At 48.8% G+C, this 27,937-nt stretch overlaps 1 protein-coding gene and 1 long non-coding RNA gene across 4 annotated transcripts in view; one reads left to right on the plus strand and one right to left on the minus strand.

Annotated features, from left to right (window-relative positions):
- Positions 1-27,937, plus strand: part of LOC138662919 (gastrula zinc finger protein XlCGF57.1-like) — a 380,865-nt gene that overhangs the window by 330,596 nt on the left and 22,332 nt on the right. For 2 of the 3 annotated variants that reach the window (XM_069748921.1, XM_069748922.1), the window contains exons 1-6: positions 6,786-6,867; positions 25,273-25,422; positions 25,552-25,731; positions 25,814-25,937; positions 26,021-26,118; positions 26,317-26,407. The exons of the other annotated variant lie outside the window; for it this stretch is intronic. In XM_069748921.1, the coding sequence (XP_069605022.1) occupies positions 6,841-6,867; positions 25,273-25,422; positions 25,552-25,731; positions 25,814-25,937; positions 26,021-26,118; positions 26,317-26,407 (670 nt within the window). In that variant the 5' untranslated portion in view covers positions 6,786-6,840. Of the gene's footprint in view, positions 1-6,785; positions 6,868-25,272; positions 25,423-25,551; positions 25,732-25,813; positions 25,938-26,020; positions 26,119-26,316; positions 26,408-27,937 lie in introns of those variants that run through there. 3 annotated transcript variants of the gene reach the window in all.
- Positions 1,275-6,759, minus strand: LOC138662928 (uncharacterized). The gene is made up of 2 exons (XR_011318094.1): positions 6,577-6,759; positions 1,275-1,899 (listed from the first exon to the last, which is right to left on the minus strand). It is a non-coding gene; the product is annotated as an uncharacterized lncRNA (long non-coding RNA).

The raw sequence follows: 27,937 nt of genomic DNA on the forward strand, positions 1-27,937 counted from the left end.
CTGCCGGCCGGCAGATGGAGACAGATGGCGGGCGCACTGGGCATGCGTCCGCCATGTTCTGCTGCCGGCGGCCAGGAGGAGCAGCAAGAGGATCCAGGGACCTAGGTGAGTATGCTAGGGTCCCCGAATCCCCCTATTTCTCTGTCCTCTGATGTGCGATCACATCAGAGGACAGAGAATTACACTACTTTTTTTTTTTTTTTTGCGGTCGCCGGTAAACAGTTAATTACCGGCGATCGCAAAACAGGGGTCGGTAATACCGACCCCGATCGTGCTCTTTGGGGTCTCGGCTACCCCCGGCAGCCGAGACCCCAAAGATTCTCCCGGTGCCGGCCGGCGGGCGCACTGCGCATGCGCCCGCCATTTTGAAGATGGCGGCGCCCACCGGGAGACACGAGGAGCATCGGGGGAGCTAGTTGAGTATTGGGGGGCCTCCTGGGACCCCTTTTCTCTGTCCTCCGATGTGCGATCACATCGGAGGACAGAGAAATTAAAAAGAGATCGCTTTTTTTTTTTTTGCGATCGCCGGTAAACGGTTAATTACCGGCGATCGCAAATGCGGGGTGGGTTAAAAACCCCCCGAATCATGTTCTCTGGGGTCTCGGCTACCCTCGGCAGCCGAGACCCCGGAGAAAATCGGCCTCTGGGGGGCGCTATGGACTTTTTCCACAGCGCCGTTAATTAACGGCGCTGTGGTTTAAGTACCCTTAGCGGCCGCCGTTAAAAGGCGTATCGGCGGTCGCTAAGGGGTTAAGAGGTAAACAATTACCATTTCTCACAGAAACCTCAGACTTTTACTTATAGAAATACTGGATAAATATCATTTTAACATTAGATATAGAAATATTTCTAATTTTATAAAACTGCCTTTTTTGCATAGAAAAACTTTATGCCTTTCCTTGTTTGATTTTATGCCTTTGCTTGTTTCATTTTATGCATTTCTAAAGTATTGTAAAAATGTAATATGCTGTTGGTGCATGCGGGCAGGACTGTCGGTAGTGTATGCGGCTCTGAAGCCCTCCCCCCCCCCCCCCCCTCAGGCCTGCCTCCGGTGTCTGAGGTTTCGGTGTCCCGGACCAGAGATCATAATACCGGCCTTGAATTGTGAAGGACACGGCAGCCGATCCTGAGAAACATCCAAGGTGGGAATGCCCCATCATGTCGAAGAGAGTCTGCTCGATCCAGGCCTAGCAGACCAGTGCTGGTGGGTTCATGGATGCCAGGAGGGAGCTGGCCTAAAGGAAGGTCTCGTCTTTTCCTGGTGGGTCAGAGAGTTGTCCCGTCGTTTTTTTTTTTTTGGACAGAACATTTCCAAAACAACCAAATTTGAACAGATCTCTTGGGAGGCAGACTTTAGTCCTCTGTTGCAGAAGCGAAGTACTCTTAAACTGATAGGCGCAGAGTAGGACGCACTAGAAAGTTGGCGTGCATGATTGTTCAGGGCGCTGGCGGTGTGGACCGGCCACCAGAGAAGGCCTAGACCAAAGCCTGGATATTTTAAGAGCAAGGTCACAGGAGCCTCTGGAAAACGTGGAGGCTGCATGAATAGGAAGGTTTCCTCAGGAGACGTCCACATTGCTCAGGGGAAAACTAGGACATATTTGTCCTGTGTTTTGTTTTTTGTTTTTTAAAGTAGCCCCCTTACTGCCTCGTAGGATATACCAGTCCTTAAGATCACAAATCCTTTTTCGCAGAGCGATGATGAAGATGGGCATGGAATAACCTGGACGCAGAGAGGCGAGAGGGTAGGGCGATTCGTGGCATGAACGGTCCTCCGGGGAACCCCAAACACTCTTGATGTGTTAGGGCCTTGCCTCGTAGACCACAGATGATATGGTAGTGACAATTCTAGGTGGGAGATTAGAGTGACAATTCCACTGTCGCCCTCAAAAGCCATATCTGGGAAGAAAAAAAAAAAAATTAAAAAGAAAAATCGTTAATAAAAAAACCTCCCAAAACCTAAGGCCTAAACTGGGCTGGGCGGTCCAGACCCATGTCTTCCTCCTACTGACATTAAGTTAAAATGGATTAGCTTCGTGCTAGTTGGTGGTGTACCCTCCTCTACAGGAAATACCTAAAAAAATTTTTTGCATAGCATAAGCAGCATACACCCATTTTTTTTGTGTGTACCCCAATGAAGCATTAGCTTCCCCACATCAACCAGAAGGCCACACAGCATAACCTCGCTCCCCCAGTCAGAAACCTCCACCTCACATTAACCAGCGGACCCCACAGGATAAACCCAAAGCCCACCAGACATTCCCTCCCACAAGCGTAAATCCCCATATGACGCCCCCTGCCCCCAACCATAAATCCCATCAGACACCCCACCCCAATCGGATGCCACCCCAGCTTAACCCCCCCAGCATAAACCCCCATCGGACGTCCACCCCTCCTCCAAGCATTACTCCCATCGTACACCACGCCCACCCAATAATAAACCCCCACAGGACGTGGACCCCCCCATCCAGCACACACCCCCATCCAGCACACACCCCCATCAGACGCGGACACCCCACCCAGCACAAACCCCCCATCGGACGTCCACCCCCGACCCAGCCTAAACTCTTATCCCACCACAGGCAGGTCGCCTCCCCACGTCCCACCACAGGCAGGTCGCCTCCCCACGTCCCATCACAGGCAGGTCGTCCCACCACGTCCCACCACAGGCAGGTCGCCCCACCACAGGCAGGTCGCCTCCCCACAGGCAGGTCGCCTCCCCACGTCCCACCACAGGCAGGTCGCCTCCCCACGTCCCACCACAGGCAGGTCGCCTCCCCACGTCCCACCACAGGCAGGTCGCCTCCCCACGTCCCACCACAGGCAGGTCGCCTCCCCACGTCCCACCACAGGCAGGTCACCACCACATCTCACCACAGGGGTCCCGCAATAGCCTGCAGCAGGTCTCCCCCCACATCCCACAAGCAGATAGCCCTCAAATCCCACAACAGGGGTCCCCCCCAATAGACAGGTCACACCCCCCCAAACCGAACCACAAGCATGTCACCCTGAAACCCCACCACAGGTCTCCCCCACTAAAAGGGGTCCACCCCGTAAGCAGCAGGTCACCTCCAAACCCCACCACAGGGGTCCCCCCCCCAAACAGCCAGCAGGTGCCCCCCAAAATCCAACCACAGGGGTCCCCCACAATAGTCAGCAGCAGGTGCCCCCCAAAGTCCCACCACAGGGGTCCCACCACAATAGCCAGCAGCAGCAGGTGCCCCCCACAACAGCCCACCACAGGGTGTCCCCCACAACAGCCAGCAGCAGTAGGTGCCCCCCCCCCCCCCCCCCAAATCTCACCACAGGGGTCCCCCCACAACATCCCACCACAGGGGTCCCCCCCACAATAGCCAGCAGCAGGTCCCCCCCAAAAAGCCCACCACGGGGGTCCCCCACAACAGCCAGCAGCAGCGGTGCCCCCCGAAGAGCCCACCACGGGGATCCCCCACAACAGCAGCGGTGCCACCCCCCAAAAAGCCCACCACAGGGGTTCCTTACAGCAGCAGCGGTGCCCACCACGGGGGTCCCCCACAGCAGCAGCGGTGCCCCCCCAGAAAGCCCACCATGGGGGTCCCCCACAGCCCACCACGGGGGTCCCCCACAACAGCCAGCAGCAGCGGTGCCCACCCAAAAAGCCCACCACAGGGGTCCCCCACAACAGCCAGCAGCAGCCTCCCCCAAAAAGCCCACCACAGGGGTCCCCCACAACATCCAGCAGCAGCGGTGCCCCCCCAAAAGCCCACCACGGGGGTTCCCCACAACAGCCAGCAGCGGTGCCCCCCCAAAAATCTCACCATGGGGGTCTCCCACAACAGCCAGCAGCAGCGGTGCCCCCCAAAAAGCCCACCACGGGGGTCCCCCACAACAGCCAGCAGCAGCAGCGGTGCCCCCCCCAAAAAAAGCCCACCACGGGGGTCCCCCACAACAGCCAGCAGCAGCGGTGCCCCCCCCAAAAAAAGCCCACCACGGGGGTCCCCCACAACAGCCAGCAGCAGCGGTGCCCCCTCAAAAAGCCCACCACGGGGGTCCCCCACAACAGCCAGCAGCAGCGGTGCCCCCCCAAAAAGCCCACCACGGGGGTCCCCCACAACAAGAGCGGTGACCCCCCCCAAAAAAGCCCACCACGGGGGTCCCCCACAGCAGCAGCGGGGCCCCCCACAAAGCCCACCACAGGGGTCCCCCACAGCAGCAGCGGTGCCCCCCACAAAGCCCACCACGGGGGTCCCCCACAATAGCCAGCAGCGGTGCCCCCCGCCACAAAGCCCACCACAGGGGTTCCCTACAGCAGCAGCGGTGCCCCCCCACAAAGCCCACCACGGGGGTCCCCCACAGCAGCAGCGGTGCCCCCCACAAAGCCCACCACGGGGGTCCCCCACAGCAGCAGCGGTGCCCCCCACAAAGCCCACCACGGGGGTCCCCCACAGCAGCAGCAGTGCCCCCCCCCCCACAAAGCCCACCACGGGGGTCCCCCACAGCAGCAGCAGTGCCCCCCCCCCACAAAGCCCACCACGGGGGTCCCCCGCAGCAGCAGCGGTGCCCCCCCCACAAAGCCCACCACAGGGGTCCCCCACAGCAGCAGCGGTGCCCCCCCCACCACAGGGGTCCCCCACAGCAGCAGCGGTGCCCCCCCACAAAGCCCACCACGGGGGTCCCCCACAGCAGCAGCGGTGCCCCCCCCACAAAGCCCACCACGGGGGTCCCCCGCATTAGCAGCGGTGCCCCCCCCACAAAGCCCACCACGGGGGTCCCCCGCAGCAGCAGCGGTGCCCCCCCCACAAAGCCCACCACGGGGGTCCCCCGCAGCAGCGGTGCCCCCCCCCACCACGGGGGTCCCCCACAGCAGCAGCAGCGGTGCCCCCCCACAAAGCCCACCACAGGGGTCCCCCACAGCAGCAGCGGTGCCCCCCCCACAAAGCCCACCACAGGGGTCCCCCACAGCAGCAGCGGTGCCCCCCCCACAAAGCCCACCACAGGGGTCCCCCACAGCAGCAGCGGTGCCCCCCCCCACCACAGGGGTCCCCCACAGCAGCAGCGGTGCCCCCCCCACCACGGGGGTCCCCCACAACAGCCAGCAGCAGCGGTGCCCCCTCAAAAAGCCCACCACGGGGGTCCCCCACAACAGCCAGCAGCAGCGGTGCCCCCCCAAAAAGCCCACCACAGGGGTCCCCCACAACAAGAGCAGTGACCCCCCAAAAAAAAGCCCGCCACGGGGGTCCCCCACAGCAGCAGCGGGGCCCCCCCACAAAGCCCACCACGGGGGTCCCCCACAGCAGCAGCGGGGCCCCCCCACAAAGCCCACCACGGGGGTCCCCCACAACAGCCAGCAGCGGTGCCCCCCGCCACAAAGCCCACCACAGGGGTCCCCTACAGCAGCAGCGGTGCCCCCCCCCCCACAAAGCCCACCACAGGGGTCCCCCACAGCAGCAGCGGTGCCCCCCACAAAGCCCACCACGGGGCCCCCCCACAAAGCCCACCACGGGGGTCCCCCACAGCAGCAGCGGGGCCCCCCCACAAAGCCCACCACGGGGGTCCCCCACAACAGCAGCGGGGCCCCCCCACAAAGCCCACCACGGGGGTCCCCCACAGCAGCAGCGGGGCCCCCCCACAAAGCCCACCACGGGGGTCCCCCACAACAGCAGCGGGGCCCCCCCACAAAGCCCACCACGGGGGTCCCCCACAACAGCCAGCAGCGGTGCCCCCCGCCACAAAGCCCACCACAGGGGTCCCCTACAGCAGCAGCGGTGCCCCCCCCCACAAAGCCCACCACAGGGGTCCCCCACAGCAGCAGCGGTGCCCCCCACAAAGCCCACCACGGGGGTCCCCCACAGCAGCAGCGGGGCCCCCCCACAAAGCCCACCACGGGGGTCCCCCACAGCAGCAGCGGGGCCCCCCCACAAAGCCCACCACGGGGGTCCCCCACAACAGCCAGCAGCGGTGCCCCCCGCCACAAAGCCCACCACAGGGGTCCCCTACAGCAGCAGCGGTGCCCCCCCACAAAGCCCACCACGGGGGTCCCCCGCAGCAGCAGCGGTGCCCCCCCCCAGCACAAAGCCCACCACGGGGGTCCCCCACAGCAGCAGCGGTGCCCCCCCCACCACAGGGGTCCCCCGCAGCAGCGGTGCCCCCCCACAAAGCCCACCACAGGGGTCCCCCACAGCAGCAGCGGTGCCCCCCCCACAAAGCCCACCACAGGGGTCCCCCACAGCAGCAGCGGTGCCCCCCACAAAGCCCACCACGGGGGTCCCCCACAGCAGCAGCGGTGCCCCCCCTGCACAAAGCCCACCACGGGGGTCCCCCACAGCAGCAGCAGTGCCCCCCCCACCACAGGGGTCCCCCGCAGCAGCGGTGCCCCCCCACAAAGCCCACCACGGGGGTCCCCCACAGCAGAAGCGGTGCCCCCCCACAAAGCCCACCACGGGGGTCTCCCACAGCAGAAGCGGTGCCCCCCCACAAAGCCCACCACGGGGGTCTCCCACAGCAGCAGCGGTGCCCCCCACACAGACAAGCAGGTAGCCCACCACAGAGCCTCCCCCCAGAGCGCAAGTAGCATTTTTTCACCCTGAAACCACTAACCTCCATGTGCCATGGCGTCCACAAGCTAGAATCATGCTGCTTTGCTTTGCCGCCTTCATGATGTGACTGAAAACACGCCCCCTCCCGATAGGACACGCCCCCGGAAATGACGTCACACCTGGAAGGAGCCCATACACTCTAGCATTTACCTGGGATTTAGCCACAACCGTCTGCTCTATGGAGGAAGAAGCTCCGCCCCTTCCGGTCACATGGGCACGACGTCAGCAGAGGTCCCTTAGCCGACTTGGATTTAGCCTCTACCATATGTGGAGTGCGGCTCTGCAGGTGGAGGTATGTGGAGATTCCCCATTACTGAGCGCGGGGACATTAACCCCTTCTGCACGGAGACTCTTTATAAGAATCATAACGTTGTTGTTCTGTTTCCTGTAATAGATACATACGAGCCAACTATGGAGGACAGGAAGTGAGGGAGCGGATTGTTCTCCTAGTACAGGGCCCCTTTCTTGGCCCCACACAGTGTAATGCCCCCATTATGTCCTGTAAGCAGGTTCTGCCCCACACCCAGCTGCCTCGGGCACTTTACCATGAGCTGGTACCTCAGATTCTTCCCCGCACCCCTTTCCTTTGTTGGCGCCAAATCTGTTCTGCCTTTGGGGCTCCGGCCTTTATAATATCAGTAACTGCGTCATCAAGGTCTCCTGACCAGGTGCACCCTCTAGACTCTTCCCTCCGGAAACCCTCCCTCTTCCCATTGATGTCACATGGTCCCGTCTGGACGGCAGATAGCAGTCTGTACAAATGCAGCACAGCCCTGAGGAGTCTTTTTTATGACTCTCCTTATTACACCCCTTATGTAATATATATGATGCCGCTCACACAGTATAATGTTTCCACAGTACTGGCATCTCTCGTAAAAAAGGTATTTTCACACTACCGCCATACCCCCACACAGTATAATGTTCTCATAGTACCGCCATACCCCCACACACAGTATATTGTTCTCATAGTACCGCCATACCCCCACACACAGTATAATGTTCCTACAGTACCGCCATAACCCCACACACAGTATAATGTTCTCACAGTACCTCCATACCCCCACACACAGTATAATCTTCTCATAGTAACGCCATACCACCACACAGTATAATGTTCCTACACTACCGCCATACCCCCACACACAGTATAATGTTCTCATAGTACCGCCATCCCCCCACACACAGTATAATGTTCTCATAGTACCGCCATACCTCCCACACACAGTATAATGTTCTCATAGTACCGCCATATCCCCACACTCAGGATAATGTTCTCACAGTACCGCCATCCCCCCACACACAGTATAATGTTCTCATAGTACCGCCATATCCCCACACTCAGTATAATGTTCTCATAGTACCGTCATACCCCCACACACAGTATAATCTTCTCATACTACCGCCATACCCCCACACACAGTATAATGTTCCTACAGTACCGCCATCCCACCACACACAGTATAATGTTCCCACAGTACCACCATACCCCACACACAGTATAATGTTCCTACAGTACCGCCATACCCCCACACACAGTATAATGTTCCTACAGTACTGCCATACCCCCCCACACAGTATAATGCTCTCATAGTCCTGCCATACCCCCACACACAGTATAATGTTCTCATAGTACCGCCATACCCCCACACAGTATAATGCTCTCATTGTACCGCCATACCCCCACACACAGTATATTGTTCTCATAGTACCGCCATACCCCCACACACAGTATAATGTTCTCATAGTACCGCCATACCCCCGCACAGTATAATGTTCCTACAGTAACACCATACCCCACACACAGTATAATGTTCCTACAGTGCCGCCATCCCACCACACACAGTATAATGTTCTCATAGTACCGCCATACCCCCACACAGTATAATTTTCTCATAGTACCTCCATACCCCCACACAGTATAATGTTCTCATAGTACCGCCTTACCCCCACACACAGTATAATGTTCTCATAGTATCGCCATCCCCCACACACAGTATAATGTTCTCATAGTACCGCCATACCCCCACACACAGTATAATGTTCTCATAGTACCGCCACACCCCCACACATAGTATAATGCTCACATAGCACCGCCATACCCCCACACACAGTATAATGTTCTCATAGTACCGCCATACCCCCACACACAGTATAATGTTCTCATAGTACCGCCATATCCCCACACTCAGTATAATGTTCTCACAGTACCGCCATACCCCCACACAGTATAATGTTCTCATAGTACCGTCATACCGCCACACACAGTATAATCTTATAATAATAATAATAATAATAATTTTTATTTATATAGCGCCAACATATTCCGCAGCGCTTTACAAATTATAGAGGGGACTTGTACATACAATAGACATTACAGCATAACAGAAATACAGTTCAAAACAGATACCAAGAGGAGTGAGGGCCCTGCTCGTAAGCTTACAAACTATGAGGAAAAGGGGAGACACGAGAGGTGGATGGTAACAATTGCTATAGTTATTCGGACCAGCCATAGTGTAAGGCTTGGGTGTTCATGTAAAGCTGCATGAACCAGTTAATTAATTTTTTTTTTTTTAATATAGGCCACACAGGGATCGTTAGGTTAATGCATTGAGGCGGTAGGCCAGTCTGAACAAATGAGTTTTTAGGGCACGCTTAAAACTGTGGGGATTGGGGATTAATCGTATTATCCTAGGTAGTGCATTCCAAAGAATCGGCGCAGCACGTGTAAAGTCTTGGAGACGGGAGTGGGAGGTTCTGATTATTGAGGATGCTAACCTGAGGTCATCAGCGGAGCGGAGGGCACGGGTAGGGTGGTAGACTGAGACCAGAGAGGAGATGTAGGGTGGTGCTGAGCCATGGAGTGCTTTGTGGATGAGGGTAGTAGTTTTGTACTGGATTCTTGAGTGGATGGGTAACCAGTGTAATGACTGGCACAAGGTAGAGGCATCGGTGTAACGGTTGGTGAGGAATATGATCCTGGCAGCAGCATTCAGGACAGATTGGAGCGGGGAGAGTTTGGTAAGAGGGAGGCCGATTAGTAGAGAGTTACAATAGTCCAGACGAGAATGAATAAGTGAAACAGTAAGAGTTTTTGCAGAGTCGAAAGTAAGAAAAGGGCGAATTCTAGAAATGTTTTTGAGATGCAGGTAAGAAGAGCGAGCCAGTGATCGGATGTGGGGGGTGAATGAAAGGTCAGAATCAAGGATGACCCCAAGGCAGCGGGCATGTTGCTTTGGAGTAATGGTGGAACCGCAAACGGAGATGGCAATGTCAGGCAAAGGTAGGTTAGTAGAGGGAGAAAACACGAGGAGTTCAGTTTTTGACAGGTTTAGTTTCAGATAGAGGGAGGACATGATGCTAGAGACAGCGGTAAGACAATCACTGGTGTTTTCTAATAAGGCAGGCGTGAGATCAGGAGAAGAAGTGTATAGTTGGGTGTCGTCAGCATAGAGATGGTACTGGAAGCCAAATCTACTGATTGTTTGTCCAATAGGGGCAGTATACAAAGAGAAGAGGAGGGGGCCTAGGACTGATCCTTGAGGAACCCCAACAGTAAGGGGAAGGTGAGAGGAGGAGGAACCAGCGAAACATACAGTGAAGGATCGGTCAGAGAGATAGGAGGAGAACCAGGAGAGAACGGTGTCCTTGAGGCCGATGGAGCGGAGCATAGTGAGGAGGAGCTGATGATCCACAGTATCAAATGCTGCAGAGAGATCCAAGAGAATTAGCATGGAGTAGTGACCATTAGATTTAGCTGTTAGTAGGTCATTAGAGACTTTAGTGAGGGCAGTTTCAGTAGAGTGTAAAGAGCGGAAACCAGATTGAAGAGGGTCGAGAAGAGAGTTATCTGAGAGATAGCGGGTAAGACGGGAGTGGACCAGGCGTTCGAGGAGTTTAGAGATGAAGGGAAGATTAGAGACAGGTCTATAATTAGCGGCACAGTTTTGGTCGAGGGATGGTTTTTTAAGTAATGGATGTATGATGGCATGCTTAAATGAGGAGGGAAAAATACCGGAAGTGAGGGAAAGGTTGAATATTTTTGTTAGGTGAGAGGTGACAGCCGGGGAAAGGGACTGGAGGAAATGTGACGGAATGGGGTCACTGGTGCAAGTGGTCGGGCGAGAAGATGCAAGGAGCCTGCTTACTTCTTCTTCTGTAACTGGTTCAAATAATAATAATCTTCTCATAGTACCGCCATACCCCCACACACAGTATAATGTTCCTACAGTACCGCCATCCCACCACACACAGTATAATGTTCCTACAGTACCGCCATACCCCCAGACACAGTATATTGTTCCTACAGTACTGCCATCCCACCACACACAGTATAATGTTCCCACAGTACCGCCATACCCCCACACACAGTATAATGTTCTCATAGTACCGCCATACCCCCACACACAGTATAATGTTCTCATAGTACCGCCATATCCCCACACTCAGTATAATGTTCTCACAGTACCGCCATACCCCCACACACAGTATAATGTTCTCATAGTACCGCCATATCCCCACACTCAGTATAATGTTCTCACAGTACCGCCATACCCCCACACAGTATAATGTTCTCATAGTACCGTCATACCCCCACACACAGTATAATCTTCTCATAGTACCGCCATACCCCCACACACAGTATAATGTTCCTACAGTACAGCCATCCCACCACACACAGTATAATGTTCCTACAGTACCGCCATACCCCCAGACACAGTATATTGTTCCTACAGTACTGCCATCCCACCACACACAGTATAATGTTCCCACAGTACCGCCATACCCCCCCACACAGTATAATGTTCCTACAGTACCGCCATACCCCCACACACAGTATAATGTTCCTACAGTACCGCCATACCCCCACACACAGTATAGTGTTCTCATAGTACCGCTATACCCCCACACACAGTATAATGTTCCTACAGTACCGCCATACCCTCACACAGTATAATCTTCTCACAGTGCCGCCATACCCCCACACACAGTATAATAATCCTACAGTACCATCATCCCACCACACACAGTATTTTGGTCCCACAATAGTTGTTTCCCACAAACACAGTATAATGTCCCCACAGTACTGCCATCCCCCCACTATATAATGTTCCCACAGTACTGTCCCTACATGCACAATATGGTACCATCCACCTCACTGACTACCTCCGACCACTGACAATAAATACTCAATTAGCCTCATTCTTGGTGCAAATACTAATGAACCCAGGATCTATGAAATATTTACCATACGATAGTTGGATAGGCAGGAGTGTATCATCCATAAAGGTAACCCACTCGGTTGCTATGATGCCTATGAATTGACAGGGCTCGGTGGGGTGCGGTATTGGTCACCCTCTTTTTCCCTTCATCACAATTTCAGTGATATCCACATTCCCATGACGGTGATACCGCTGAATAGATTGGTGGATCAGGGAGTGGAAAGCTCCTGATCCACCATTCAGCCTTCACTTCTGAGTCTGAGACTCCTGCACTGCAGGCACAATGACGTCACTACATCACACCTGTAGTACGGAGCCTCAGTACTCACACCGCACAGACCACAGCAGCGCTCCTCAGGAACCGGGTTGGCTGAGTAGTGTGTTGTTTTTTTCAAATATCAGGAATTATGGGGGCATCATATTAAGAGAAGAGCTGTTGGGACTCTCATACTGAAAGTGTGGCTGGTAGGGGCCATTATACTGGGGTTGTGGTGGACTGTAAATGCCTCCATACTGAGTGGGGTTTTATTTTGTGTAGCAGATTGTGGTGGCCATAATTAGAGATGAGCGAATATGTTCAGAAAACGATCGCCAAACATAAATTCGGTACGAATATGGTACATTCGGATTCATGATCGGTAACACGAGCATTTTTCTTAAGATCGGAAAAAGTCGGTAACATTCGGTAAAAGATATAATAGAAGCCGGCAATACATGTGCCGCGTTTATTAATATCACAGCCACCAATGTGGGAGACTGGGGTTCAAATCCTGGCTCTGCCCTGTTGGACATAATGTACCAGTAGTGGTCCATAACACTATGGCGCCTACCTCAATAAACATGAGTGTCACGAATAAAGAGAGTCATGCCGGCTCGGACGTCGCCTGAATTAACAAGGCCTGCGTCAGCTGTCGAGGAACCAGGACAATCTGATGATACATGGGCTACTGGACCAAACCATACATGGACAGGGCAAGAGAACCTGTATCTGATGAAATGATAATGTAACAGCAGACCAAATGAGAGAGGATATATAAAGCGTATGAGGAAACTCTGGAGGATACAAGACCTGCATGTCCACTGACTGAGAAACAACTAGTCACCCAACGTTTCAATATCATGAAGAGAAAGCTATTATCACAACTTGAGATGGATCAACTGAACTGTAGATCCACCACACATGAAGACCTGGAAGAACATGTGCAACCCCCTGAAGATCCTGATCCAACCCTGCAACGAGAGAGCACTGCAGCTGGTCTGAAACAGAAGATCTTAGATAAACTAAATACCATCAATACCAGAGATCGACTGCCAAGTCTCAGCAAAGAAAGCCCACCAAACAGTATGCTAGAGGATGCCAATAGAGCACTTGCATCAATACCTACCACCATCATAACTCCTCAAACTAATAACCTGATCTATGCTACTGCCTCAGCAATCATGGAAATGCTTGGCTTTACAACCAGCAATAACAACAGAAGTACGTGCCCCCCTTGGTAAAGAAGACTGTAGACAAAGATCAAGGTGCCACGAAGGGAAGTCCGAGAACTATCAGAAATATAGAAGTGTGTAAAGATCAAGAATAAGACCAAGCTGGACAAGTACAAAGGCCTTACCCCAACTGAAGAGACTGCTAAACAAGGGCTCACAGCACTCGCTGCAAGACTAGGGAGATACATTAGAGAAGCTGAGGCCAAGCAGATAAATGCCCTGTTCTCCAAAGAACCATCCAAAGTGTACTCCCAACTACAGAGGAACAGCACAAAGGCAGCAACTCCACCAATAGCAGAAGATAAAACTGGAGGAAGATATGGGAGAAGGAAAAAACACAACAACAGTGCAATGTGGCTGCAATATTTGAGAATGAAGCACAGCAACGACCTAGAGCAAGAACCTGTCACCATACAGACATCCAACAGCGGGTCAAGAACATGAAGAGCTGGACAGCACCTGGCCCAGACATGATCCTCACCTACGGGCTAAAGAAATTCACAGCGGTACATGAACGCATGGCAAAGCAGATGAACCAACTGCTAGAAGCAGGCCACCACCCAGCTTGGTTAACACAAGGAAGAACAGTGCTGATCATGAAGGATCCTCACAAAGGAACAATTCCATCCAACTACTGCCCAATAACCTGCCTTACAACAACATGGAAACTTCTGTCAGGCTTCATAGCCACCAAGCTACAGAACCATATGAACCAGTACATGAATCCAGCTCAGAAAGGCATTGGGACTGACACCAGAGGCTCTAAGCACCAGCTCCTAGTAGATAGAGCAGTCGCTCAAGACTCAAGATCCAGACAGACCAATCTCAGCACAGCCTGGATTGACTACAATAAAGCCTATGACTCAATGCCACACACATGGATCTGTGAATGCTTGGCTATGTACAATGTCAGCAGCAAATTAATAACCTTCCTCAGAAACTCAATGGGGCTATGTAGAACAACATCGGGAGTCAACTCAAGACAACTAGCACAAGAGACCATCAAATGCAGCTTATAACAAGGTGGTGCACTGTCCCCATTGCTGTTCTGCATAGACTTGAACCCCTCAGTCTGATACAGTTATATGAAAAAGTTTGGGCACCCCTATTAATTTTAAGCTTAATGTTTTATAAAAATTGTTTTTTTGGCAACAGCTATTTCAGTTTCATATATCTAATAACTGTTGGACACAGTAATGTTTCTGCCTTGAAATGAGGTTTATTGTACTAACAGAAAATGTGCAATCTGCATTCAAACAAAATTTGACAGGTGCATAAGTATGGGCACCCTTATTATTTTCTGGTTTTAAATACTCCTACCTACTTTTTACTGACTTACTAAAGCACTTTTTTTGGTTTTCCAACCTCATTGAGCTTTGAACTTCAAAGCCAGGTGTATGCAATCATGAGAAAAGCTACTTAAAGTGGCCACTTGCAAGTTGTTCTCCTGTTTGAATCTCCTCTGAAGAGTGGCATCATGGGCTCCTCAAAACAACTGTCTAATGATCTGAAAACAAAGATTATTCAACATAGTTGTTCGGGGGAAGGATACAAAAAGCTGTCTCAGAGATTTAACCTGTCAATTTCCACTGTGAGGAACATAGTAAGGAAATGGAAGAACACAGGTACAGTTCTTGTCAAGGCCAGAAGTGGCAGGCCAAGAAAAACATCAGAAAGGCAGAGAAGAAGAATGGTGAGATCAGTCAAGGACAATCTTCAGACCACCTCCAGAGAGCTGCAGCATCAACTTGCTGCAGATGGTGTCACTGTGCATCGGTCAACTATACAACGCACTTTGCACAAGGAGAAACTTTATGGGAGAGTGATGCAAAAGAAGCCGTTTCTGCAAGCACGCCACAAACAGAGTTGGCTGAGGTATGCAAAAGCACATTTGGAGAAGCCAATTTATTTTTGGAAGAAGGTCCTGTGGACTGATGAAACCAAGATTGAGTTGTTTGGTCATACAAAAAGGCATTATTTATGGCAGCCAAAAAACACAGCATTCCAAGAAAAACACTTGATACCCACAGTAAAATTTGGTGGAGGTTCCATCATGCTTTGGGGCTGTGTGGCCAATTCCGGCACCGGGAATTTTGTTAAAGTTGAGGGACGCATGGATTCCTCTCAGTATCAGCAGATTCTTGACAATAATGTTCATGAATCAGTGACAAAGTTGAAGTTACGCAGGGGATGGATCTTTCAGCAAGACAATGATCCAAAACACTGCTCCAAATCTACTCAGGCATTCATGCAGAGGAACAATTACACTGTTCTGGAATGGCCATCCCAGTCCCCAGACCTGAATATCATTGAACATCTATGGGATCATTTGAAAAGGGCTGTTCATGCTCGGCGACCATCAAACTTAACTGAACTGGAATTGTTTTGTAAAGAGGAATGGTCAAAAATACCTTCATCCAGGAACTCATTAAAAGCTACAGAACTCGACTAGAGGCTGTTATTTTTGCAAACGGAGGATCTACTAAATATTAATGTCACTTTTTTCTGGTGGGGTGCCCATACTTATGCACCTGTCAAATTTTGTTTGAATGCAGATTGCACATTTTCTGTTAGTACAATAAACCTCATTTCAAGGCAGAAACATTACTGTGTCCAACAGTTATTAGATATATGAAACTGAAATAGCTGTTGCAAAAAGAACAATTTTTATAAAACATTAAGCTTAAGATTCATAGGGGTGCCCAAACTTTTTCATATAACTGTAATTACAGAGTCTGGCTATGGATACAAGTTCAAGAGTGGAAGTACCATCAGCCACCTCCTCTACATGGATGACATCAAGCTGTATGCGAAAAACTAATGAGACATCAATTACTGATCCACATGACAAAGATCTACAGTGAAGACATCGGGATGACCTTCAGACTGCAGAAGTGCGGCCGGTTGGTAATAAATAGAGGCAAGGTAGTCAAGACTGATGGAGTGGAATTACCAGCAGGGCACATAGCAGATGTACACACATACTACAAGTACCTCAGCATCCCACAGGGATACGATAACCATGATGAGGAGGTAAGGAAAGCAGCAACATCCAAATACCATCAAAGGGTAAGACAGGTCCTGAAGAACCAGCTCAATGGGAAGAATAAAATCTGCGCCATCAATACATACGCCCTGCCATTTATCAGATACCCTGCTGGCATAGTGTGCTGGCCAAAAGAAGAGATGGAAGCTGCAGATGTGAAGACACGAAAGCTCCTCACCATGCATGGAGGTCTCCACCCTAAGTCTAACACCCAAAGATTGTATACCTGCAGAAAGGAGGGTGGTCGATGCTTGATAAGCATCCAAGCCACCATCACGGATGAAGCAAGGAGTGTCCAGGAATACATCAGAAAAATGGTACCAAAAGATGAGATGCTGACAACAACAGATCTGGAAGGAAGAACAGGAACATGAACCACCATGGCAAGACAAGCCGCTGCATGGGATATACCATCGACAGATAATGGAGGTGGCTGACATGGAGAAATGTTACCAATGTACAATAAATTGTATTGTGGTACCATGTTAGCCAGAAAAATTGATGTGAATACTTTTCTGCCCAAAGATGACAGAAGTATTCTAGGAGTGATACCTTTATTGGCTAACCAGAAAATATGTTTGCAAGCTTTCAGAGCACAGAGGCTCCTTCTTCAGGCAAGATTACAAATAGATTAATAAGAAAAAAGCCCAATATTTAAAGAATAGTACAGCAGGACAGAATCCAACAAAGTATACCTACAATACCCATTTTTCACAGAAACTTTGCTACAGATCATCTGAGAGACTGCGGAATCATCTAATTGGATTTTTCTACCACAAGAAGAGGATCATCCATAAAGATATAAATTACCTACAGGACCGACTACAAGGACCGGGTTCTTGTCTTATCAATGAGACATTGTAGGATTTCTACAACAGTTTACAACATCACCTCATTATCAATAAGAAAAAGAAACTGGACAGGCTCTGGAAGAAAGCAGGTCTCAATGTAGCTGAAGGTAAGCCCAATTTACAGAATCATTTTAATACATCGTCCTCTGTTGTAAACCTCTCACAATATGAGCCAAGCACAGGAGAAATGCATGTTCTTTCAAAGGGACTAACCTTCTGTCCTACAAAACAGCTGGATACAGCTCAGTTCTGTAGTGATATCGAGGAATTCTTCCGCAGATTGCGACTCAAAGAATTCTTTCATAACCATGCAGATATCACAAGACAATGTAACCGACACAGCAAAAAAGAAAATGAGGACAAACTGGACCCCGCAACCTAGGCACAACCAAACGCTGGATGACTACATTGACTGTTTCCGTAAAAAAGTTAAATCTGACATTTTGGACAGACACCATAAGGTGCCACAAACTATCACTATGGAGGAAAGAAAAGCCATACAATCCTTAAGAGACAATAACAATATCATCATCAAACCAGGAGACAAAGGAGGAGCTGTATTCATGATGAATATGACAGATTACATCCAGGAAGCAAACAGACAACTCTTGGATATAAAATACTACACTCCACTTCAGGGAGATCCGACCAAAAAATACACAGAGGAACTAACACACATCATCAATGATTCCACTTCATCCTCACTGCTGGAACTAATACCAGACAATCCCCGAACCGGTACCTTCTACATGTTGCCTAAAATACATAAAGAAGGTAATCCTGGGAGGCCTATCATCTCTGGTATTGGGACTTTAACTGAGAAGATCTCAGGTTGGGTGGAGAACATTCTGAAACCCTTGGTGAGGCGCACACCCAGCTATATCCAGGACACCACGGATATTCTTTGAAGATCGTCAGCGCTGGACCCACTTCCAGAGGACACTCTACTAGCCACCATGGATGTAGAGTCTCTCTATTCCAACATTCCTCATGAGGAAGGAATTGCAGCATGTAAATATTTCCTTGAAAAGAACAATCTAGCCACAGAACCAACACTGCAATGTATCAGGTTTGTGCTCCATCACAACTATTTTTCTTTTGGGAACAATTTATACCAACAGTGTATGGACAGCACCATGGGAAGCAAAATGTCCCCACAATATGCTAACTTATTTATGGCGAAACTGGAGGAAGATTTTTTGTCATCTTGTTCTGTTAAACCTTTTGCATAATCCCGCTACATTGATGATCTGCTAATAATATGGACAGGCTCGAAAGCTGATCTACTCACCTTCCACAATAACTTCAACAAGTTCCACCCAACCATCAAACTCACCATCAACTTTTCAAAGACCCAAATACAAATACATTTTCTGGACATGACCATATACATCAAGGACAATGCCATACAGACATCCATTTACCACAAGCCCACCGGACGTCCGGCTTATCTTAGATGGAACAGCTTTCATCCAAGACACACAAAAAAAACCCATCATCTACAGTCAAGCTCTGAGGTATATTCGGATCTGTTCAGACAGCAAAGACAGGGAATTACAGCTGCGATCACTGAGGAACACATTCCTACGACAAGGATCCCATCCACTGGTAATAGATGAGCAGATCCACAGGGCTACAAGAATCCCAAGAAGCAGCCTCCTGGATTACAAACTGCGAGATTATAACAACAGGGTACCTATTGTGGTCACATACAACCCCCACATGAGCATCCTAAGGAAAATTGGTGCTGATCTCCAACCCATATTCCATAGAGACCACAAATTGAAAGACATATTCCCAGAACTACCACTTCTCTCCTATAAACAGCCCCGTAACTTAAGGAATCTGCTTGTCAGAAGTGTCCTCTCATCACCATCAGTGACGGCACATTCCCCTGTAACAATAAAAAATGCAAAACTTGTCCCGACATATTATCAACAGATATAGTCCGTGTACCAAACACAAAGCAGGACTATAAGGTCACGGGTTCCTTTTCATGTACATCCTCCAACGTGGTGACATGATACAATGTACAAGGTGCCCTGGAGGTATTTATATTGGGGAAACCATGCAGAGACTACAAACTAGGATGAATCTACACAGACACACAATCAGGAATAAAATGGACACACCAGTGGGAAAACATTTCTCTGGACCTGGACACAGTATGACAGATTTAAAAGTCTTAATACTAAAAGGTAATTTTAAGGGCCACAGGGAAAGAAAAATTTGGGAATACAAACTAATGAATATGTTTAATTCGTTGACACTAGGACTCAATTTAACACCTGGATTTATGAGTCTCTACATGGACACAATTTACACCTCCACTGGATGGACTCAGGATAACTAAGAACATTGTTCCCACTGCCTCTCCATTTGTAAGAAAATACCTAATTTGATTACCTTGGCTTGTATGGACTCATCACACCTCCCACCCCCTAACAAATGTCCTGCTGTACTATTCTTTAAATATTGTGCTTTTTTCTTATTAATCTATTTGTAATCTTGCCTGAAGGAGCCACTGAGCTCTGAAAGCTGCAAACATATTATTTTCTGGTTAGCCAATAAAGGTATCACTCCTAGAATACTTCTGTCATCATTGGGCAGAAAAGTATTCACACCAATGGCTGGAGAAAGCTGGACTCTGAGACAACACAGAGGCACTAATCATAGCGGCACAAGAGCAAGCACTAAGTACCAGATCCATAGAAGCAGGAATCACAAGACCCAAGGTGCAGACTATGCAAAGAAACCTCAGAAACCATCTATCGCATGGTGGCAGGATGCAAAATGTAAGCAGGAACAGCGTATACAGAACGCCACAACCCAGTAGCGGGAGTTGTATACAGGAACATCTGCACAGCATATGGGCTAATTCCCCCTAAGTCCAGGTGGGAGACCCCAGAAAAAGTGGTGGAGAAGGAAAGGACTAAAATCCTGTGGGGCTTCAAGATCCAGACGGATAAGCAGGTGTTGGCTAACCAACCAGACATTGTGATGGTAGACAAGGATCAGAAGACAACAATGATAATAGATGTGGCAGTGCCAAGTTACAGCAACATCAGAAAGAAGGAATATGAGAAGATGGAGAAAAACCAGGGCCTCAAAGGAGAACTGGAGAAGATGTGGAAGGTGAAGGCAACAGTGATTCCAGTGGTGATAGGAGCACTTGGAGCAGTGACCCCTAAGTGGGAAGAATGGCTACAACAGATCCCAGGAGTAACATCTGAGCTCTCTGTCCAGAAAAGCGCAATGCTTGGAACAACTAAGATCCTGCGCGGAACCCTCAGACTCCCAGGCCTCTGGTAGAGGACCCGAGAATGAGAAAGGACAACAAAGTCCACCCCTATTGGGGGTGAGAAGGACGTTTTTTTTTATAGATGTCCATGACACAGTGTGTGTATGTGTGTGTGTGTATATATATATATATATATATATATATATATATATATATATATATATATATATATATATATATATATTACCTAGATAGATAGAAGAAAAGCCGGTAATTCAGCAGCCGCGGTAGTGTAAAATCACTACGGGAGGCGACAGGATAGAAGACATGGATTACATACAGTAAATACAAATAGAATAGGTAGATATATAGATGTCAGTGACAAACACAATTAGTACAGTGTGTGCAGCTTACTGTACATGTATTTAATTAATAAAAGATAATTTTTCTGAAAAAATGGCATTGGCTCTGTGAGATCCCCGCTAGCATCATGAAGAAGTCGCACGATGCAGATGCGAGTTCACCGGGAGGATTTCGCTGCGGTGAATTTCAACTCTCCTCTGCACTGTGCGACTTGCTCACAGTGCTAGCAGGGATCTCACTGAGGTCACCGCAGTTCAGCCTGGCTGGGAACGGAACATCAGTGATTTCACCGCCAGTCACTGACGCTGCGTTCCCAGCAGCTCATTCACCAGTGGTTCTCGGACTGGACGGTCACATCTTGGCACCGACCAGGTTGAAAACTATTTCTTCCCCAGACATGGATTATGGCATGGGACAGAACGACAGACAGGTATGGTATATTGTTGTTTTTTTATTTTAGTCTTAGTACAGGAGATCTAGGGCTTTGGTGGAATTAGGCAAGGTCGTAAGTATGGTTTTATTGAGATTTTTTTGAAAGGAGTCTGTAATTTTTTCAGTTCACTTTATTCTTGCTGTGTCTTTATTTACCATATAACTATAGGATTAGTAATGGATCGGTGTCTTACTCTCCATTACTAAGTCATGGGCTTGATGTCACCTGACAATACAAAGGTGACATCAACTGCGCAAATTTGAACCCCACTTGCCACCGCTACAGGGCAAGTGGGAAGAGCCGGACTAAGCACCAGATTTGGCTCATCTAATAGATGGGCCTTTTCTGGGCAGCTGCGGGCTTCTATTTTTAGGCTGGGGGGGGTCAATATCTATGGCCCCTTAGCAGCCTGAGAATACCAGCCCCCAGCTGTCAGCTTTAAAAACAATGGGGTGGGCCCCATGCCATCTTTTAAAAAATTATTTATATAAATAATTAAAAAAAGAGCGTGGGGACCCCTTTATTCTTCATAACCAACCTTGCTGAAGCTGACAGTTGAGGGTTGCAGCCCCCAGCTGTGAGTTTTGCATGGCTGATTATCAAAAATAGGGTGGACCCCATACCTTTTTTTTATTATTTATTTACAGCACAAGAGCAGCTTATGAATACCCTCCATCATTTGCTCCTGCTCTCACGGGTATGTTCACACTGGGCATTTTTGCTGCATTTTTATATGCTAATTTTCAGCTGCTTTTTCCATTACCAGCAAAGTCTATGAGATTTCAGAAATCTCATACACACATTGGTTTTTTTGTCATCAGGATTTTGTGCTTTGCAGCATTTTTTTACATAGAGCATGTCACTGCTTTCAGCGATTTTCCAGTGTTTTTCATCCATTGATTTGAATGGTTGTAAAAAAAACGCAGCAAATACGCAGGTTGACCTTTTTTTGCAGCGTATTTGCAGTATAAAAGTCATGGACAACCGGATGTGTCCTCACACTCGGCTCTGCTACCTCTAGATGGCAGGCTGCATGATGCGTCCATTCAGCCTGTCATTGAGGAGACTGGACCCGTACCCCATTCACTTGAATGGGGGTCCGACAATACAGTGTTGGACATGCTGTCATATGCATGACAGCATGGCAAACACCGCTTCTAAAAGGAGGTGAAATCATCCCCGCCCGTCAGATAGCTGCAGTTCCCCCACTGTCAAAAGACAGCGGCAGCGCTCAGCTGTGATCGGAGGTATACAGGTTACCTCCGGTCACTGGTGTCAGCTGATGGGACAACTGCTCCCATCATCCGACACCTGCTAATAACAGTGAGAGCAGGAGCGGATGATAGGAGTATTCATCAGCTGCTTCTGTGCGGTAAATAAATAATTAAAACAAAACCCTGTGTGGGTTCCCCCTATTTTTGATAACAAGCCAGGCCAAACTCACAGCAGGGGGCTGCAACCCTCAACTGTCAGCTTCAGCAAGGCTAGTTATCAAGAATAGAGGGGTCTCCACACTGTATTTTTTAAGAATTCTCCCGGTGAACTCTCAGCACCATGTGACTTTCTCACGGTGCTAGCGGGCTTTCTAACATAGTAACATAGTTAGTAAGGCCGAAAAAAGACATTTGTCCATCCAGTTCAGCCTATATTCCATCATGATAAATCCCCAGATCTACGTCCTTCTACAGAACCTAATAATTGTATGATACAATATTGTTCTGCTCCAGGAAGACATCCAGGCCTCTCTTGAACCCCTCGACTGAGTTCGCCATCACCACCTCCTCAGGCAAGCAATTCCAGATTCTCACTGCCCTAACAGTAAAGAATCCTCTTCTATGTTGGTGGAAAAACCTTCTCTCCTCCAGACGCAAAGAATGCCCCCTTGTGCCCGTCACCTTCCTTGGTATAAACAGATCCTCAGCGAGATATTTGTATTGTCCCCTTATATACTTATACATGGTTATTAGATCGCCCCTCAGTCGTCTTTTTTCTAGACTAAATAATCCTAATTTCGCTAATCTATCTGGGTATTGTAGTTCTCCCATCCCCTTTATTAATTTTGTTGCCCTCCTTTGTACTCTCTCTAGTTCCATTATATCCTTCCTGAGCACCGGTGCCCAAAACTGGACACAGTACTCCATGTGCGGTCTAACTAGGGATTTGTACAGAGGCAGTATAATGCTCTCATCATGTGTATCCAGAAATCTTTTAATGCACCCCATGATCCTGTTTGCCTTGGCAGCTGCTGCCTGGCACTGGCTGCTCCAGGTAAGTTTATCATTAACTAGGATCCCCAAGTCCTTCTCCCTGTCAGATTTACCCAGTGGTTTCCCATTCAGTGTGTAATGGTGACATTGATTCCTTCTTCCCATGTGTATAACCTTACATTTATCATTGTTAAACCTCATCTGCCACCTTTCAGCCCAAGTTTCCAACTTATCCAGATCCATCTGTAGCAGAATACTATCTTCTCTTGTATTAACTGCTTTACATAGTTTTGTATCATCTGCAAATATCGATATTTTACTGTGTAAACCTTCTACCAGATCATTAATGAATATGTTGAAGAGAACAGGTCCCAATACTGACCCCTGCGGTACCCCACTGGTCACAGCGACCCAGTTAGAGACTATACCATTTATAACCACCCTCTGCTTTCTATCACTAAGCCAGTTACTAACCCATTTACACACAATTTCCCCCAGACCAAGCATTCTCATTTTGTGTACCAACCTCTTGTGCGGCACGGTATCAAACGCTTTGGAAAAATCGAGATATACCACTGAGGTCACCGCAGTTCAGCCCGGCTGGGAACAGAGCATCAGTGACCGCTAGACACTGAGGCTGCGTTCGCAGCAGCTCATTCACCAGTGGTTCTCAGCCTGGAAGGTCACATCTTGGCACCGTCCAGGTTGGAAACTATTTCTCCCCCATACATGTATTACGGCGTGGGGCTGAACGATGGAGAGGTGAGGGATATTGTTGTTTTATTAATTTTGGTTTATTACAGGAGATCGAGGTAGAATTAGGCGAGGTCGCAAGTATGGTTTAATTGAGATTATTAAAGGAGTCTGTCATTCTTTCAATTAAAGGACATTTTTCTGGGTGTCTTATCTTTTCTTACAATGTGACTATGGGGTTAGCAATGGAGGCTTCTTATTGATGCCTCTCCATTACTAACCTCGGGGCTTGATGTCACCGGACAATACAAAGGTGACACCAATCCCCCCCAACCTTAACCCCACTTGCCACCGCTAAAGAGTAAGTGGGAAGAGAGAGGTTAAGTGACAGAATTGGTTCATCTTAGAGATGTGCTTTTTCCGGGATGGCTGAGAGCTGCTGTTTTTAGCCTAGGGGGGCAGTATCCATGGCCCCTTCCTAGGCTATTAATATCAATCCGCAGCTGTCTGCATAGTCTTTGCTGGTTATTAAATATAGGGGGACCCTACGTCACTTTTAATGGGGGGTCCCCCATTTTAACAGCCACTAAAGGCTAAGTAAAAAATTGTGAGCTGGTATTAATAGCCTCGGAAGCTCCATGGGTACAACCCCCTTCCTAGGCGATAAACAAACTTCTGTGTGTGAATCAGAGCTGAGATCTAACGTGACAGAAGATTACAGTGCGGGGAAGACGGGAAACCTTCATATAGAGGACGGTGGTGATGGAGTCAGTGACCGACTCTGGACAAATCTGTCTCTAGAGCCGCAGTAGAAGATGAAGATGTCGTCCTCATCATGAAGTAGTTATTTCTCATGTCGCGTGTAATGAATATCTCCTGCAGTATTGCTAATGCCGATTCCAGGGTCGGTAAATGAGACGAAAATTAGCGTTATGGAAGATGAGTCTATGAGAAACGTATTCAGCTGCCGACTCCGAGGAGGAAACTGCTTGTTGTCTGTGGCCTAAATATATAGGATTTATTAGTAGATGTAAAGAAGGAAACTAAATACTGTAAAATAATAAATCTCCTCATATATGTTTCCCTTATTATCTCCAGTAATTGTATTATTACACAGGATTCTTATGTTACATCGGCTCATCTTCTCATTCAGGTCTCTACAATATCGGATCCTCTCAGTGAAGATCTTCTACAAATGAAAATTTTCCTGATTTACCCATCAAAGATGGATATGGACAGAGACAAGATGGCGGAGAGGATATTACACCTCACCCTAGAGATCCTCTTCCGGCTTACTGGAGAGGTGAGAGATTCTGATGACGTCACATTACATCATTCTTATCTATGGGAATAGCAGATGGACAGAACTGGAGAGGTGAGGACTCTGGAAATGTCTGTAGTGAGATTTATTAATGTGTCTCTCCATTACCAGGATTACACAGTGGTGAAGAAGACCTCTAGTGATCGCTGTCAGGACCCTGTGTCTGAGGGATGGGGAAAACCCCTGAGCTCAATCACGGGGCCTCCACCTCACCTCCTGATCCATGAGGACATCAATGACCAGAAGATCCTAGAACTCGCCTACAAGATGATTGAGCTGCTGACTGGAGAGGTGACACTGCTGGGAATGCTGGGACATTATACAGTAACACTATGAAGGGATCGAGGGATGACGGTATCATTGTATGTGTCAGGTTCCTATAAGGTGTCAGGATGTCGCTGTCTATTTCTCCATGGAGGAGTGGGAGTATTTAGAAGGACACAGAGATCTGTACAAGGACGTCATGATGGAGGTTCCCCAGCCCCTCACATCTCCAGGTAATAGACAGGACTAAATACACACGGCCTATAATTATCTGTATGTAAAGAATGAATTCACTCCCTGTATGTGTTTCCTCCAGATCTATCCAGTAAGAGGACAACACCAGAGAGATGTCCCCGTCCTCTTCTTCTACAGGACTGTAACCAAGAAGATCCCAATGCTCCTCAGGATTATCAGGTAGATGGAGAGAAGGTGTCTGGAGATCTCCCCTATGATGTGTAGACGCCGGTGAAGGTCTTGTACTCAGTCTTGTTTTATCAACCAGTATTATATGTTTTATACTTGTGTAATGAGAACGGTGGAGATGGCAGGATTAGAGCTGATCATAGATGGGACTTCTCCATCTGTCGGTGACTTTTACAATATTTGTTTCAGGGTGAAGATCTGACCCATATTAATACTACAGAGACATATGTGAGGGGGGATGAGTGGTGTAAAGAGGAGATTCCTACATATGACTACCCAGGTGAGTAGTAATATACGGGCTCTTGGTATTTTTTAATTCATTCTTAGTTTTACACTGTGTCCCACTATAGGACAATCATTTTGTGCAGGCTGATCGCTTCTATACACAGATCTGAGAGACTTCCTGATCATCACTGCGCATGACAGCAAGCCTCTTAGGTCTGGAGACGCGGATGTCATGACGACATTGGCTCTCCATGGCAGCGATCGGGTCCCAACGTCATGCCACAGTGTCTCCTATCCAAAGGCAGAGGGGCTGTCGGCCCCTGTAGTGAGGGATCAGTGACCTGTCATAAGCCAATACAGATGGATATGTAATCAGAGCACCACATAAAGCCCCGCCCACAGCCCCGCTCCAGAGCACGAGAATCTCATTAATGAAATCTACAAACACAGATTAAACAACAACCACAAGACGGATTTCATCACCAGGTATCGGTGTAATCAGTATAACGGCACCGTCCTGACAGTGTCTGTAGTCACTGAGCACAATCCTGCTGACAGGTTCCCTTTAAGACATCTCCGCTCTGCACTATTATACACAGTTCTCTTTAAATGTGTAATATTTCTTCTTGAAACTCATCTGACAGAAAATATTGGAGCTTCCGATAGTTTAGATTGTGAAGTCACCGAGCCCCGTGCTCTAATTCCCCCAGAGAGGTTTCACCACTACCTGCTCAGTTATTACTGATGGAGACTGTTCAGTTTGAGCATTTCAGTAGATGTTATTGTCTATAGTCAGTTTTTGATTACAGTAGAGTCCAGAATCCTCTGATTTATCCTCTTCCTGCAGCCAGTTTTGTGTTCTTAATCCGGCCCCATTTTTACTATCTGACGTGTGTCACTTTATGTGGTGATAACTTTGGAATTATTCACAAAAGATAATAGAAAACAAATGGATCTTACAAATTATTTTCCAGCTTCTCACAATACCCTACATACGATTGTACACTACTCTCTGAGCACATGGCCGTGTTCAGAAGGGAAGGAGCGCCATTTAGCTGTTTGAATGCAGATCTAGCTGGAATAGTTTGCAGACACAATGTATTGGGAGCACTGTTCATGGTCAACTGGCAGCTCAAAAGATCTCCACCATGAACATGCTTGGCACTATCTTCTCTGCTTTCCATATCCCAAGGATTGCCTTGCTCATCGCCCTTTAACACCATTACATGGATCTGGACTTACACTGGGACCCCTAGGCTTGGACCGTGGTGTTACCTGCTACTCTGTGGTATTAGATGGCAAGAAGAATAGTCAGGTAGCTGGGTCAGAACCGGAAGGACAGAATACAGAATCAGAAGACACAAGAGTAGTCAGTAAACGGGCCACGGTCACAACAGGAAACAAATACACAAGCCACAAGCTGAGCACAGAGGACTGAACCAGAGGAGAACAACGCTGTTTCTGGCAGATTCCGGCCATGTGCTTTGAGCTTTAGTAGGGTGTGGTACTTTCCAATTGGCTGAAGTAGGGAGCAGATTACTCCAGCTGGACAGCAGGAACAGATCCCAGATGAGATTGGACACAT

The sequence above is a fragment of the Ranitomeya imitator genome, chromosome 2, assembly GCF_032444005.1.
Source record: "Ranitomeya imitator isolate aRanImi1 chromosome 2, aRanImi1.pri, whole genome shotgun sequence".
Classification (NCBI taxonomy): domain Eukaryota; kingdom Metazoa; phylum Chordata; class Amphibia; order Anura; family Dendrobatidae; genus Ranitomeya; species Ranitomeya imitator.